The sequence below is a fragment of the Zootoca vivipara genome, chromosome 7 (genome assembly GCF_965207765.1).
Source record: "Zootoca vivipara chromosome 7, rZooViv2.hap1.1, whole genome shotgun sequence".
Taxonomy (NCBI): Eukaryota; Metazoa; Chordata; class Lepidosauria; order Squamata; family Lacertidae; genus Zootoca; species Zootoca vivipara.
Window position 1 is genome coordinate 43,023,379 of NC_142590.1, and position 16,132 is coordinate 43,039,510.

At 39.5% G+C, this 16,132-nt stretch overlaps 1 protein-coding gene across 2 annotated transcripts; it reads left to right on the forward strand.

The window, feature by feature from the left end:
* The first annotated feature begins 292 nt into the window (after positions 1 to 292).
* EFCAB14 (EF-hand calcium binding domain 14) lies at positions 293 to 15,581 on the forward strand. 2 transcript variants are annotated; one of them, XM_035121275.3, is made up of 11 exons: positions 293 to 792; positions 2,409 to 2,557; positions 5,124 to 5,269; positions 7,062 to 7,160; positions 7,611 to 7,721; positions 8,206 to 8,307; positions 9,541 to 9,729; positions 11,307 to 11,372; positions 12,096 to 12,204; positions 13,616 to 13,747; positions 14,864 to 15,581. In XM_035121275.3, the coding sequence occupies exons 1-11, from the start codon at positions 560 to 562 to the stop codon at positions 15,037 to 15,039; spliced, it is 1,512 nt and encodes a 503-aa protein (XP_034977166.3). In that variant the 5' UTR covers positions 293 to 559; the 3' UTR covers positions 15,040 to 15,581. The 2 variants fall into 2 exon arrangements, with proteins under 2 accessions (XP_034977166.3, XP_034977167.3); XM_035121276.3 differs by having other exon boundaries at positions 13,619 to 13,747.
* The last annotated feature ends 551 nt before the right edge of the window (positions 15,582 to 16,132 follow it).

Sequence of the window (16,132 nt, forward strand, 5' to 3'; positions counted from 1 at the left end):
TTAGTACGTTTCGGTCATCACTGTACTTAAAACTGACCTAATACCCCAAAGCTATATACAGTACTGGCCCTTTAATCATTTCCGTACGTTCTCGCTGTGGGCTGACATTAACTGGCTCACTAGCCAATGAGAATCCCTGAATACATCTACGGTTGAGAGCGGCGTGACAGGCGAAGAGGAGTTGCCCTTTTGTCCAATAGGAGCGGCCGATGCTGGTAGGCGCCAGAGCAAAGCCGTCCAGTCAGCGTCCTCAACCTTTTTCAGCCAATGGCAGCGCCTCGTATTGGCCGGCAGGCGCTGAGGGCAAGGAGGAAGCTGCGCTCGCTCAGCTGCCATGGGTCGGGCGGTTGTGGCGGGAGGAGCAGCCGATAAGAAAGAGGAGCAACGGCACCGCCGGCGTCTGAGGGTGCCGCGCCAGCCCCGCTGAGGCTGCTCTAGGGCGGTCGGGGAAACCTCCGAGACGCTGAAGCTGGCGAGCCGTGGCCCGGAGTTGGGAGCCCCTCCCGGGTTGCGCTGCTGCCCGGCTTCCCCGGGTCCTGTCCCGGCCCAGCAGAAAAGGATGAAGAAGCGCAAGGAGCTCAACGCTCTCATCGGACTGGGCGGCGGGAATGGGGACCGGGGGAGCGGGAGCGGCGGCGGCGGCGGGCGCAAAAAGAGACACCCGAGGAAAGGCTCTGCCTCGGGCCACCGGCTCCTCCGCACCGAGTCCGCCGAGAGCAGCAGCAGCAGTTCTTCCGGCCCGGAGTTCGGGGACGGCTTCGGGCTCCCGGGCGCCCGCTCCCGCTTTTCCAAGTGAGGCCCGCGAGAGAAGCGGGGAGGGGCTGCGCTTGGGGAGGAGAGGGCGAGGGACCTCGGTCCATGGAGAGTCAGGCGTAGCTCGGGCAGGACGAGAGGGGCAGGATCTACGCAAAAGGAGTGTGGAATAGAGTTTTAGATACGATGTGTTATTGGTCGCGGGGCTACCCCGTGCGGGATTTGGGGCTCCAGAGTGGGTTGGGTGGGTAGGGGTGAAGGGAGGGGGTTGAGGTGCATGTGGAAGAGTTGATACGTGACTGTAGGTTTAGAAGGCACCGTCGGGAGTATGCTGGGAGGAAAGCGGGGTTGGGGCGTTGGGAGTGTAAGGTTGACATGATTGCAGCTGAGATGGAAAGTTGGTGACTGGGTGGGTAACATTTGGGTGTGCTGGGGTTGAAAATGAGTTAAGGCTACTGAGGATTTGGAGCAGATTGTTAACAACCAGTGAGTTTTTGTTCTGAGAGGGAAGCTGTGACATGAATAGTTGGGTGTGTTTCTGGTATAACTTGTTGCTCTTGCACTAAGCCCAGGTGTGGGTGGGAATACTAGTGCCATTCTTTTTGCTTGGTTATTGTCATTTTTGTTTATTTCATTTATTCAATTTATATCCCACACTTCTTCCTGAAGGAGCCCAGGGACTGTTCTGCTAAGCTTGTTGTTGTTTAGTCGTTTCTGACTCTTTGTGACCCCATGGACCAGAGCACACCAAATATAAATCTCCCAAATATAGCTTTTGGTGCTCATAACCATGCTTTAATACATTTGATCTTGATTGATCTGTACCTCTGGTTAATGCCTTTCCTATGGTCTTTGGTGTACTTTCTACTGGTCAATGACAATTTGATGTATTGTCTTCAGCACAGTTTATTGTAAAACAAGATTCTGTTTGATTTTTGGAAATAGGAATCCCAAATACAGATGTGGGGAGCCTTTGGCCCTTTAAATGTGGTTGACCTACAACTCCTGTCAGCCCCAGCAAACATGACAGGAGTTGTAGTTCAGCAACATCTGGAAGGCCAAAGGTTCCCCGCACCAGTTCTAATAAGACTCATCCCTAAATTCAGCTTTGCGGGTCATTGTGAAATAAGATCAAATTCCTTCAAGCTTATTAAAACAGAAATAGTTCTTACAATACTTCAAATTTGACTATAAACTTTCCCCAAAAAACCACCTGGTTGTGGTGATTTGTAATTGACGTTAAGACCAGGGAAATGTACAGAGTGCTAGATATCCTGATCCAGTGCTATTCTGTGCAAGTACCCTTTTGCCAGCTTTTGTGTGCATGTTTCTATTGTTGGATTAGGATACTAATCTAGAACATCATGACAAGTATTCTTCCTTGAACATTGGTATAAAAAGATAAAATATCAGCAAGAACTGGGATTACTAGATATTGAATAATTAATGGAATTCCTACAGTCAAGAATTAATAACAATCTCTGGTCAAGGGATTTAGGTGAAGGCCCTTGAATAATAAACTAGTTTTGAGTTTATCTAGCTGTTTTGGATTGGATTGTGAGAGAATGATATATTGCATTAATATTGAATACAATGTAAGTTCCAATTTTGTGTGATATTTGTGATGTAGCTGAACCATTTATTTATTTATTTAGGGGTGACTACCTGCGATGCTGCAAGCTTTGCTACCCATTATGTGCTTTTGTCATTTTGGCTGCTTGTGTGGTAGCTTGTGTTGGCTTGGTATGGATGCAGGTTGCTCTCAAGGAAGACCTGGATGAATTAAAGGAGCGGTTTCGAACTAGTAAGTACTGATCTTTGGTTTTCTCTTTCTTTATTATAACTTGTGGGATGTGGGACAAAGTCTTATATAGCTGGTAATTGCCAAAACACTATTTATAGTCTGTTTCAATATGAAGCAAACATGATGACAAATGGTCTTTTGTGTACAAAATATTATAACTCTGTTACTAGGTATTGTAACAAATATTTTACCATCCTCTGTAAGCCACAGGTGATTGAAAACACATGGCCATACATGTATTTTTAGAAGGCGGAAACCGTATTTATTGGCATATGTCTGATTTGAACTATTTAATGCTTACAAATCATGTAATTAGATTTCTGTGATCCTTGGTGAATGTGTTCAAAAAATTCAAGTACTCAAGAATGTTTTGAAAGCCTGAGTTGCTAAAGTATCCTGAAAAATTGCAGCTGCTTTGTCTTGTGGATGGCAGTGGGTAGACAAGCTCACATCTGTGTCATCTGATGGTAATTGTAAACAGGAAAGATCCATAAAGATTTGGCGCCTTGCTAATTTTACTAGAAGTATGAGATAGAAATTGTCATACAGAAATTAAGGAAGGCTAGTATCATGAGGTGGAGGGAATTACTTTGGAGGAAGTGCTTTTCTTAAAAGCTGTTGATGCTTTTAAGAAAATCTTGGAAGGTATACATATATGTATTGATAATCACAGCACTATGATTTGCCTTTTTGATATATCATAATTTATATATATACCTGGATACTTGCTCCAGGTGATTTGTGAGACTATACTGGCATATAACAAACCACTTTTGCTGTTGACCCAACTCTGTAGGGGAGAGGATTTCACAATTAATTGGTGCGTTTCCAGGAGGAAAACCACCAATGGCAATGGTGAAATACTATCTTGTTTTTTATCATGACACTTTCAGGTCACCCATCACTATAGAGCTTAATCTTCAAAGTGCTATTCATTCTTCAAATAGGTTACTTGGTTTTATGTCTGTTAATGAACTGTCTTGAAAATGTACTGTGTTGAGTATGACAGTTTTTTATGTAGGCTGAGCAATTACTGCATTTCTCAGCTGTATTTGTCTCTATTAAGAAAAGAATTCTCTACTGAAAAAAATTAAAAACACAGTGTACTTAAAAATAGCTTTATGGTGTTTGTTCTAAAAGCTTTAAATAGTTCTATCCAATCTTGTAAGTTTTGACAGCCATTCAGAATTCAATTTTATTTCATTTTACCGAGCTATGTCCAAGGTCCATCGATCTAAGGTTGTTGTATTAATCTACAAAGCTCTGGGCAACTTAAGTCCAAGGGTACTTTAGTGACTGCCTGAACCCTTATATCCTAGCTCAATCAGTGATATGATCTGTAGGAGCATTGCTGGTTATCCTTTGAGTCACTGAGGTTCAAATTATGTAGCCAGTAAACCACGCTTTCAGCATCTTTGGCCCAGTCCTGCGAAATGCTGTTCTGGTTGAGATTCAGCAGACATCTGCTTTGTCTTTTAACTTTTGCTGAACACCTTTTATGTCACTAGGCTTATGCAGGCAATTAAGAAAAAGAGTAAATGTGATAACTGGTGGTTTTAGATTTTGTCAGTTGTAAGCTGCCTTGATTTTTTTAATGAAACACGGATAGTACACATATTTATGGAAAAAATATAATAAAAATATTCTTAAATAAAACTATGTTTCTAGATATTAACAGACTGTTAAGTTTAATGGCATAACTCTGTTATGAAAGAAAATTACTAAGGAGAACATGCTCGGAAGCATATTTGAAACTTGAAAGAAAGAGGTTTTATTATTTTATATACACTTCATACAGTGGTAGTGGGAGTCCCATTATACTTAGTGGGTGAAATTCAGCATCGTGCTCTTCCAACAGCCACTATGGTATAGTGGTTAGTGTGTTGGAGTAGAACCTGGGAGACAAGAGTTTGAATCTCTGCTTGGCCATGAAGCTCGCTGGGTGATCTTGGGCCAGTCACAGTCTCTCAGCATAACCTACATCACAGGGTTGTTGTGAGGATAAAAATTGGGGAGGGACTATACATGCCACCTTGAGCTCCTTGGAGGAAAGGTGGGGTAGAAATGCAATTAATAATAAACAAATGTACAAGCACCTGAAGCATATGACACAGCTGAAGTCGTACGGACATAACAATGATTGAGTAAAAATGGAATTCAATGAAGATTACTAATAGTTACCTTAGCATTGTATTGTCTGTTCATCAAAACAATTCCAATGGTTATTTAGTCATTAGTGTATATAACTAATTTTCATTACAAGAATAAACTGCCTATTTAATTCAACTTCTCTTAAGAGCAGTCACAGATTACAGGAAGTTGGTTCCTGCAATACATTATATGATGTCTTTCATATATGTCAATCTACAACTTTGTTTAGCTTACTCTTTGTTCCTAAATGCACAGTGTGGAAGCTTTGCTAAAATCAATGCAGATTTTACATAATATGTTTAGAATTCAATCCCAAATTACAAAGCAATGAAGGCATACCTATTAAAGAATTTCTGCTTGTGTTCTCAGATCTTGGTGTTGATGGATAACTATTGCTTCTGACTTTGTGTTTTAGTGGAGTCTAATCAAAAAACCTCATTCCAAGAAATTCCTAGATTGACTGAAGATCTGCTTAATAAACAAAAGGAACTGGAAAAGATTGAGAATGGAGATACGGGATTAAGCAAAATATGGGTAAACATCACTGAAATAAGCAAACAGGTAAAGTAAGTGACCATTCAAGTAAAGTTATAATCTAAGCCAGGGGTAGGCAGCCTAAGGCCCGTGGGCTGGATGCGGCCCAAATGCCTTAATCTGGCCAGTCCGGGAATCGGTGTGTTTTTACATGAGTAGAATTTGTCCTTTTATTTAAAATGCATCTCTGGGTTATTTGTGGGGCCTGCCTGGTGTTTTTACATGAGCAGAATGTGTGCTTTTATTTAAAATGCATCTCTGGGTTATTTGTGGGGCATAGGAATTCGTTCATTCCCCCCACCACCACCACATGGTCTGGGGGACAGTAGACCGGCCCACGGCTGAAAAAGGTTGCTGACCCCTGATCTAAGCCATTTAAAATAGTCGTACCTCGGGTTACGTACTCGGCAGATCCAGAAGCATTTATTTCTGGGTTTGCCGTGTGCGCATGTGCAGAAGCATTCTGCACAGAAGTGCATGCGCAGAAGCGCGCTTTCACGCTCGTTCTGGTTACATAATTTTTGGGTTACGAACCACACCCCGGAATGAATCAGGTACGTAACCTGAGGTACCACTGTATGTTTTATAATATCTTAGTTGAGCCATTTGCTGTTATTGATATTACTGTTAATGAAGAGCAACATTCTGGGTCAACGTGTATGTTGACATTTTTCAAATTGGTAAAAGTTATTAATCCATTATTTTTACTGTCTGTGTTAGTACATAATGCTAAGCCATAAAGTATGGTTCCATAAGCCACACAGTACATTAGTTGTGTACTGGTTCATGCAACCCAAGGGCTCCTGCTTCACTTCTCCTTTGTGTAAGCAAGTAAACAAGCCATAATATAGGTAGGTTGCAATAATTACCGAAGTTGGGGCCATGGTTTGCTTTCTCCCTGACAAACCATAGTAACTAAGTCACCAACAAGCTATGATTTAAGACTGGCTAAAGTGGTCATTTGTTAGGAGAAGAAAAGATGATTTCATGTTCAGATGTCACTCAAAGCTATTGACTTTGTGGTTTATTCATGTGTTTGTGCAAAGCAGCAGGGCATAAGCTGCATGCTCCAGCATGTGGCTTGTGGCCAGTATGGCTTTCTAAATACTGCATAGTTTAAGTGTTTATGTGCAGTTGTGGCCATTGGCTTAGCTTGAGTTCTGACAAAACCATGGTTTATTGTGACAGTAACAAGCATGCTGCCCTCTCCCTCTTTCTTTTGTGCTGCTGCTAAAAGGAAATAAGAAATTTTACTTCCACTTCATTTGAACTTGACTTGTTAATCTTTGTTGTTTGCTTGAAACAAGGCAACTGCAAATCATTGGTTATGAAACTAGCTTGTTTCAACAAATCATATTCAAAAGGAAACTGAGAAGCATTCTCATGGAAGGAGTAAACATAGAAAGTCTCTGCACAACTGGATTGTTCCTAAATTTTTAAAAGAATGTTCAATGACTAAAAGCTGGGAAGGAAGTGTGTGTTTTTTGAATTTTTGTCTGTTTAGTGTATTTCAGTAGTTGGGAAATGTTTCCTTGTACCCCACTTCTCTTATGATTGAAGAGTTAATGGTGCTTAATGTTTTTATATAAAATACAAGTTAGCAAGGAGCTAGCAACTTGCTTAATCGGTAGACTGATACTGACTGAAGATGAATCCATCAGTAGATTCTGAGCAAAGTGTTACCATGGTTGTGCTAGTTGTATGTAGTACAGACTCAAGAGGCTTCTCAATATCAGGTGTTGTGCCATTTATGTTTAAATGATTTATCTGTAACCTCTACTCTGAGAGAGAATGAAATAACATCTTCCTTTGGTTTTAGATTTCTTTGTTGATGTCGGCTGTAAATCACCTCAAAACGAACATTAAATCTGCTTCTGATTTGATTAATCTTCCTGTCACAGTAGAAGAGCTTCAGAAAGTATGTACTACATCAAGTATATTGTGTTTATCAAATTCTGCAAGCTACAAAAGTATTTTGAATCAGAGTTTTTGAACCACTGCTCTGAGTGTACAATGGTGTTAATCACTTGTAGGAAGTATGTAGGTGGGAAATGATAATGCTGTACTGGGTCACATTGTCAGGATGTGCGCAGTTTGTTCAGTATGACTCTCTCGTGGTTTTTTCTAAGGTTATAAGGATTATTTGTATTGTATTGCTTGGTATTTTGGGTTGGGGTTGCATGTTTGTGTTTGCATTATTGTATTATATTACAAGTTTCTAAATGTAACCTGCCTTGGGATCTTATGTGAAGTGTGGTGGTTATTATTATTATTTATTAACTACATTTCTGGAATTAATACATTTGAGTCTCACACTTTTTAATATACCACTGATACTACAAGATTATGATTGGGTTTTTTTTTCCAGAGTGTTGCTACTATAGGTAGCACAGTAACTAGTGTTCATCATGATGTTGAGAGTATGCAGGCAGCAATTGAAGAACATAAGAAAACTATAGAGACACTCCAAAATGAAATGGTAAGGACTTGTATTAATCTGATTCCTAGATACTATAAACAAATTTGTAAATATTGGTCATCTTTGAGGATGTAAATAAGTTAATGATTGATGCCCAATTAATAGGGGATTGGGTGTCTGGCCTCAATTGACTTTCCTAATCCACCCTCTTCATATGCTCCTTGTACTATTTCTTAAATCAAGCAAGGCAAGCAAATACGACTTTCATTATAACAAGAACCTTTTGAGTAATTGTGCATATTGAGGGAGCATCACATATCTCCCATGTTTCCTAACTGCTTTCCATCCATACAATACTTGTATCATTGCACTTGTTTATTTGTTTTGAATCTCTTAAATACATTTACATGGAGCACCAGTATATTTGTGTATATCGCATTCTGCTACACTCTGTCTTCCTAGTATTGTATTTGTGAAAGCTTGGTTCCCATGTTCAAAGTTTAAATAACTGGTTTGAAAAATTCATTTTTACTGCTTTTCATAGAGTGAACTTGCAGAAGATGTTAGAGGAAAGCAGCTGCCTTCATTTCCCTCCTCTCCAACCCCCCAAATAAGTGAGAAGAACCTGACAGACTTTTGTAAACAGGTACAGCTTGCTTGCTGCTTTAGATGCTTTGCAAATCAGTGTTTCAAGATTTCTGTAGAACTAGTTTAAACTAGGATTCTGGGACAACGAAGAAACAGTCAGCCTCTATTTTCAGGAAACATGGGTCGATATTTAAGATTAGTTATACTCTGAGTAGACTCATTGAAATTGGTGTCGTGGTCATTAATTTCAGAGGATCTATACTGAATAGGACTTCATAGAATCATAGAATTATTGAGTTGGAAGGAACCACAAGGATCATCTAGTGTCCAACCCCCTGCAGTGCTCAGGTCTGTCTCTAACCTTTAGTGAAATACAGTTTCCTAGGCAGAGAGCAGAAATAAAAGAGAGTATGACACTCTTTGTAATAGGAAGCTGGATATTAATTTTAGGTTGTGATCTGTGTAATAGTCTCTTCCCTCAATCCCTTGAATTGCATAACATCCAGCACAATGTGGAGTTCTGGAGAACTAAGAAGCTTGCGCACACACTATTTTGAGGCAATTTAGTTAATTTTAATTCATTTATTGTCCAACTGTGAATTCTGGAAATTGAGCAATACTGTACGTCTTTCTTTGCTTGTTAAAAAGGAAAACCATACAATTTCTTTGAAATAAATCATGAATGTTAAAACAGCCAACAACATGGCAGTTCTTGAAGTAGATCTCCTAGCTTTGTGGTTAGTCACTTGCCCTAGCTAAGAACTTAATTTATGAGTAGTAAATTGCTATGCCCACTTGTCAGACTGCCTTTCAAAACACTGGCAAAGTGTATTTATTATAAAATAAATGCACCACTCTTCTAAAGATTCTTACCCAGGGTGTCAATAAAATATAGTAAATAACACAGTAGTATTAAAACAACATGTAGGCAAATTATTTTGTTTGATCTGTTAAACTTTGTACTCTTTGAAGGCAGCTTGCATTAAACAACATAAGACCTGTGTGATTTAGCACACCTGTTTTCACAGAGGGTAGTTGCTGAAACCCAGCTTTCAACTTTCAAAGAACTAACAGACCGCCTTCATTTAAGGATTTGTCAAGTGGCTCTAAACCCTCTTTGAGCTGCATCCAATGACACGGGAATATGCTTTGCTGAATTTAGGGATTTACTTATGAGTAAGCCAGCATAGTCAAGCTGCAGATGAATGACAATTGCATAGGTATAAACTGCTTACTCTTAGTTATTGCTGTTTCTATAATAGTGTAGTAACATTGTTTCTGTGTTGAACAGGATAACCAGTACCTGCATACCTCTATAGAAGAGGTTAACTCTACCCTAATGTTGTACCAGAAACAGAATGATTTAAAACTTTTCAATATGGACTCCACAGTTGGTAATCTAAGTTGGAGAGTTGCTTCATTAGAAAATCATATGACAGTGAATAAACTGGAAAAAAGAGAAAACCTGACCCTTGGTATGGTAAGTGCCCAGCTATTGTGGGTTTTTGAGAAACGAAATTTTGCAAAGCAGTTATGTTTGCTGTATGCTATATGGATTAGTTGTGCTGCATAGTGGTTGAACTGATACTGGGAAAGCCACACTTTCCAAAAAGAAATTGCAATTCACACCTGGTGTGTGGAGTTATAAATGCTAACTATAGTGAAAGTGGCCATTCTCTAATAATCTGGATTCCTTCTATCACAAGCTTTGCACTGAATTAATGAATTTCTGCAACAATATGAGCTGTCAGTTGGATCTTCGGTGATGCTTTCTGTGTTACTGTGGATCTTGGTCACCTTGAATTTCTAATTTGCTCGTACAGCTTTTGTTGACTGATAATTTGAACAGTAAGGTCAGCTATACTCTTAATGTCTATGAGAACTATGCTTCAGTTTTATTACAAAGTTAAAACTGCAGTCCTACACACTTCTTGGGAAGTAAGCCCCATTTATGTCAGAGGGAGTTGTTTCTGAGTCGACATGCGTTGGATTGGACCTGGATTGCAAGATTGTATGGATGCAGTAGTGGTGCTTGCATTGCAAGTAAGCTCCTACCTGAATCAGTTAGTGTTTGTTGCAGCATTTTGTGTAGTTACTCTCATCTGGCTATGCATTGAGACACTGCACCTAGAAAAATCTTGTACGTTAATAAGTAGCCTGAAATGTTGACAAAGCCAGATTCTACATGCCTACTTTGTGTTTTCTCACTCTTTCCATGTTCTGCAAGATTTTGGGACATATTGGGATGAAACTGGGGGAACTGGCTGTCAGAATGGCAACTTGGTTGGGCACTAGACAAAATGATATTTCTCTGTGATTCTATTACTTTTTAAAAATTTAAACACTGGAGTGGAAGTACTGTGGTGAAATGGCAAACATCTAGAGCAAGTGTAATAGTTGAATGTATACTTTAATGTTTTTAGGGGATTAGAAATCTCAAATAATGAAGCTGGAAATCTTGGCCATATGTAGGACTGAAAACTGTATAATACTATTGCCACCTAAGATGGCAACTGTAGAAGGAAGGCTAGGAGAAGCTGTATTGACCAGGTTGTATTGGACATTGGCACTAAAATGTGTAACTCTCATTAGAGTTTGGTTGTTCAGCATATTGGATCTCCAACTCCACCTTTCTGGCAGCACTGCTATGTGTGTGTGTTCCTGTGGTACAATTATTATACAGTCATGCTGGTTGTTTATTTCCTTTAAAAATGTAATTACTGATACAGTGGCAGCCTTATTGATCTGCTATTTCAACCTCAGTGTACTTCTTTCTCTTTTTGCTTAAATAGCCACTGGGTTGTGCCAGTTGCAGACTAGGACTGTCTGAGCTCCCACTGATCTCAGCATCTCCTGATGAGCCTTGCATATTAACTTTTCTCTCCAATGCAGTTGTTCAAATAATAGGTCTTGTTGCTTACTCACACAGCTACATTTTAATATCTTTGTGATCACTGACTAGTCCCAGGCTGTTCATCTCTTGTATGTCTTAAGGGTAAACTATATTTTAGAAGAAGACACAAACATATGCCTTGCTTTTGGTTTTGCTTTTTGCAGGTGGGTGACTTAACTACCTCGGTGAAAGTAGAAAGTGAACCAAGGAATGAAACTACTACTGAAAAGGTACAGGACATGGAGATAATTCTAGGGAAACCAGAAGTAGTGTTTAAAAGCAAGCCATATCATATTACTGCACAGTTTTTTCCTGCTTTCCCTAATTTACCCATAAAGCCTGGAAGGTGTGATAACAAACTCCAACTAAGGAAATATACAAAATGGTACAGATTCAAATTTCTGGAAATATATAATAAATCTATTCTCTGCAATGTATCAAACTATATATGCTGGAGATCTCTCTGGTTTGCTCTTAAAAGCAAGCTACATGTCTGTCGCACACCAGAGAAGACACTCTAGAACTTCCTAGGTAATAAGAACTTATGAAGGATAAAACAAGGTTATGCAGATTTTTGATAAAAGGAAATGACCAATTTAAATGCTGGCTGGGTGAAGTTGGTTGGTGCAGAGTATCTTATTTTTCACAAATAAGGTACTCACTAGTACAGAAAATGCTATAGTAAACTGGTCCTATTGAATATGTTCTTGTTTTGTCAGGTTACTGGGCAAGTGAAACTATTATTTTATTTTGGCCTTATTGGTCTATGGAAAAAGTGTATTGTAGCATCTTGTTATCTAATCCTATGGCTACCATAATAGGCCACAGGGGTTCTATAGAACATATGCTTCCATATAGATCAAGTACTTAGATCTGTGGAATCTTGCAGTTTATTACAACTTAGTCTGAAATTGGCAGTGTTTTTTCATGACATATTTCTGTTGGTATTGCAGAATATAGAAAACGGGGATTCTCAGGTATCTATGTTAAGAGAGAAGCTGCAGCTGATCAACGCTCTGTCAAGCAAACCAGAAACTGATCGATCTGAAGCACTGAAAAAAGGTGAATGTTGCATATACTGTAGTTTCACTTCCTACACTAAATTACTATACTGCTGCTTTAGCTAATTTAATAATGAGTCATTTGCACTACAGTTACTTGGACAAACGAGCAAACAGGGTGCTGAAAGGAGTGGAAATACATCTGATGGCTGGCCGCTAGTTATGAGCTTCTGACCAAAGCCTCCCATAGCTCATCCTTTATGGAAAGACAAATAACAAGAAGTGTAAAAATATAAGTGCTTACTTTGGAAGGAAAAAACTATTAGCAGAACCACATTCTTAACAGGAACAATTTAGGCATGTACAATTCAGTTCCAAATTTATCAGTTCTATCACTTTCAGCATATGAACTGCTTTGATCATTCAAGTAAGCATTTATACATGTATATCATTCTTACTGTGCTGTAATGAAAAAGCAAGGTAGCTATCATCTTGTCAAAATCCACAGTAAATGATCAGTCAAAATATTTCTCTTTGCCTTATTGAGTTAATACTCTAGCATAGAAACACATGTGCCACATCAGTTAGGCTACGTCAGGCATCCCCAAACTGTGGCCCTCCAGATGTTTTGGCCTACAACTCCCATGATCCCTAGCTAACAGGACCAGTGGTCGGGGAAGATGGGAACTGTAGTCCAAAACATCTGGAGGGCCGAAGTTTGGGGATGCCTGGGCTAGGTTATAAATTTGAAATGTGCTTTTGCATTCAATATGCACAAGAAGAAGCAAGTTGGAAAAGACTGGTCCATTAATTTTCCATGTTCAAAGGGGAAAGCCCTCTGCCTCATTGGAAGATAGTTTCTATAAAGTGTTACAGTCTGGGGTTACCACTGTGACACCCACAAGCACCAATGTATCCACCAGTACCAGTAAATATATGCTCTGAAATTTGCAATACGTTAGTATCTGTTTGCTCTTTCAGCTCAGTTCCTGTTTGCACTGTTTTCACTGGCTCAATCTCTCCTACATTGACCATGCTCCCTTTAGAGATACCCATGTTACATTGGATGCCAGAATTGGACACCCACCCTCCAGTTGGAACAAGGGGAGAGGTGCAAAGAGCTTCTTTATGAGAGAGTGCAGTGGTAGCTGATGTAGATGCCTTTCCCCTTAGGCTGAGGGGCGGGGCGCATGACTGCACCACTTTGCCCTGTTGCTTTTTCTGTTTTTTGGATGTGGAAATCCTTTTGTGACTGGCACTTTTTCAAAATTTCATAGATGCCCACTGGCCCAAAAAGGTTGCTGCCACCTGCACTGATTTTTCCACTAATGACATCTCTGGTGTGTTACTGTGTTGAAAGTGCCATATTATGTTGGATACCATCTTCATGTAGCCCCCTTTGTGAAGCATAATTGCCTTCCACCTATTCTTGCCAGATAATTAGCAACAACTACTGTAAAATTTCTTGACAGAAGGAAAACTCCAGAGCACTACATCAAAGCCTACAAAGCTTCCAAGACTTTCTTCAAGATCAGTTGGCAGCAGTTTTGAGGGGAATAGACACCCAAGAGACTTGTCATTACCTGGAATATCCAACATAGAAGGTAACCACATGTGGTTGGAGATGAAGGAACCTTAGAGAACATTTGTCAAATGTAGCATAAACAATCCCAAAGGACCTCTCCAAGCTGAGTGAATGCGCAGTAAAATAGCAAATGCAGTGCAAACAAGTGTAAAGCGATGCATGCCTGGGTAAAAAGATAATTTTAAGTGTCTGAAATGGCAGTAGGTGGCCAGGAACAAGACCTCAAGAATAGCGTCACAATTGCAGCCAGTCTGAATCCTTAAGATTAGACATTTATGCCTGCTTAAAGGCCTGCAAAGATGGGGAACTTAAGGGAGGTATATTATTGTCTCCTGGAAAGTGATGCAAGTAGAAAGGGTTAATTCCCTTTCCTTTATTTACATTGCTCTTTGGATATTTTTAAAATATCCAAAGCATGCAGTTGCAAGTTGCATGCTGTTCAGCCATAAGTGTTCAAAAGTAGAGAAAACAGTGGTGAAGATGTATAAAAGAGATAAAGGGTGAACTGAAACACTGACCAGGATTTATTTGGCAGAAGTACAATTTACTTTGTATGTTCTCAAGCAAATCTGAGGTTTCTGGTTCAAACTGTTGAGAGACGTTCAATATTTTAACAAATCAATGTTGCTTTTGTTTAAATGTCCACAGAGAATGGTTCTCTTTCGGGCTGGTTCACATGTAGAATGAGTCATGAGTCAATGAGTCTCCTCTGAGAATGAGTCATGCCTCACTTACCCTCTGTAACCACTCCCCCTTCCTTACCTTACATGCTGAGAAAATAATCTTCTGTGCTGTGTTTAAGCCACAGTTTCCTGTTAGCTCTGAACTGGGAAAGCGGGTGAATTTTGACTAACAACCTGGTTTCATATCCTGATTAGTAATGAGAAACTGGTTTAAACAAATGGCAATAGAAGCAGCAATATTGGCACGCAAGGGAAGGAGGATTGTGGGGACCCAGTGCTAGTAGTTCTTGGCTTAATAAACTGGCTCTTTATCTATTGGAATGTATATTATAGACCATATACCGTAGTGTGTATTTTGTGTGTCTGGTGGGAAAAGCTGCTGCTGCTGGAGGAAAGTGTTAATGCTTCTTAGCTACTGTCTGTTCTTTAAAATTATTTGTTACTTCTTGCAGACCTTCAGGATTTATTCAGGACCATCAGCCAAGGCTCTGATGGCAAGCTCTCCTATGAAGACCTGCAAAAACTGGTTGGATCTGCAGTGTATGATTCACAGAGCTTTAAAGAATTTGATACAGATGGAGATGAAAAGTATTCCTTACTGGAACTAAGGGTGGCTTTAGGTTTATAGTATCTCTACATATATAAATAACAGTATTGAAGGACTACAGTAGCTATACAAGAAAAACTGATAAGTTAAAAGCTACATTTGGCACTTTCCGAATTATATACTAATCTTTGCAGCTAACTTAGTGTACATGTTGACACTGTTTTAATTTTGTGTTCTTTGGAAAATATGGAAAGCTTCTAATTTTTGATTTAATTTAAGAGATACAGACACCTCAGATTTTCAGTTTTGAACCTCTAATCCCGAGATTATTTGGTAATGCCTAAACTCTGTTGACAAGTAGAGGGCACATAGGTGCAACTAAATTTTCTCTGGATTGAGGTTTAGAGGATTATATTCTGCCATGGTTTTGGATAACTGGGCTGCACCTTAAATTGCACTAAGAATTTTAGCTCAAAGTTTTTATTTCCCTTATAAGGGAAGCACTTGTCTTCAAATTAGAATATGTGTGTATATATTGACAGACATGTATTTTATATTTCAAATTTGCCTTAAATTAGCTGCACTTTAGAATAAAAAAAATAAAAGCATCTATCTTCACAGGATGGGGGCTCTTTTCCTTGTAAATATTTAAAATTGAATCAATTACATCTGAGTCAACCTGGCAATCTATTAAAAGTATTAAGGATCCCAAAGTAAGTCGTGTTGGAGGAGGCTGGAAAGACATGTTTCTCCTTAGGACCACACTTTGGGGATCTGCTTTTCCCATAATTGCATGGGAATCCATGGATAACATTCCGATACTAAGATACCCGTATACCAGACTCTCAGAAGGACATTTATCCCTAAAGATGAGATGAAATAAAGTTCCTGTTTATCTTATACTCTGAACCATGGAAGATAAGAATAATAACTAGTTCTTTCCCTCTGCCATTCAATTTCATATGGATTGTTTAGTATTAAAAACTTTAAGAAGAAGTGCAGTTACTAGCCTTTCTGTAGACTTTCCCTCTTATTTTGGCTAACATTTATTGAATTAAACTTCCTCACCTTAATACAAATCTCAGCAAATCAGAAGTCGTGTTACGTGGGGGTTACATTCCTGGTCAGGAACCCCTGGAACCGGGGCCCCTGCAAGTTGGAGGGCTGCTTACCC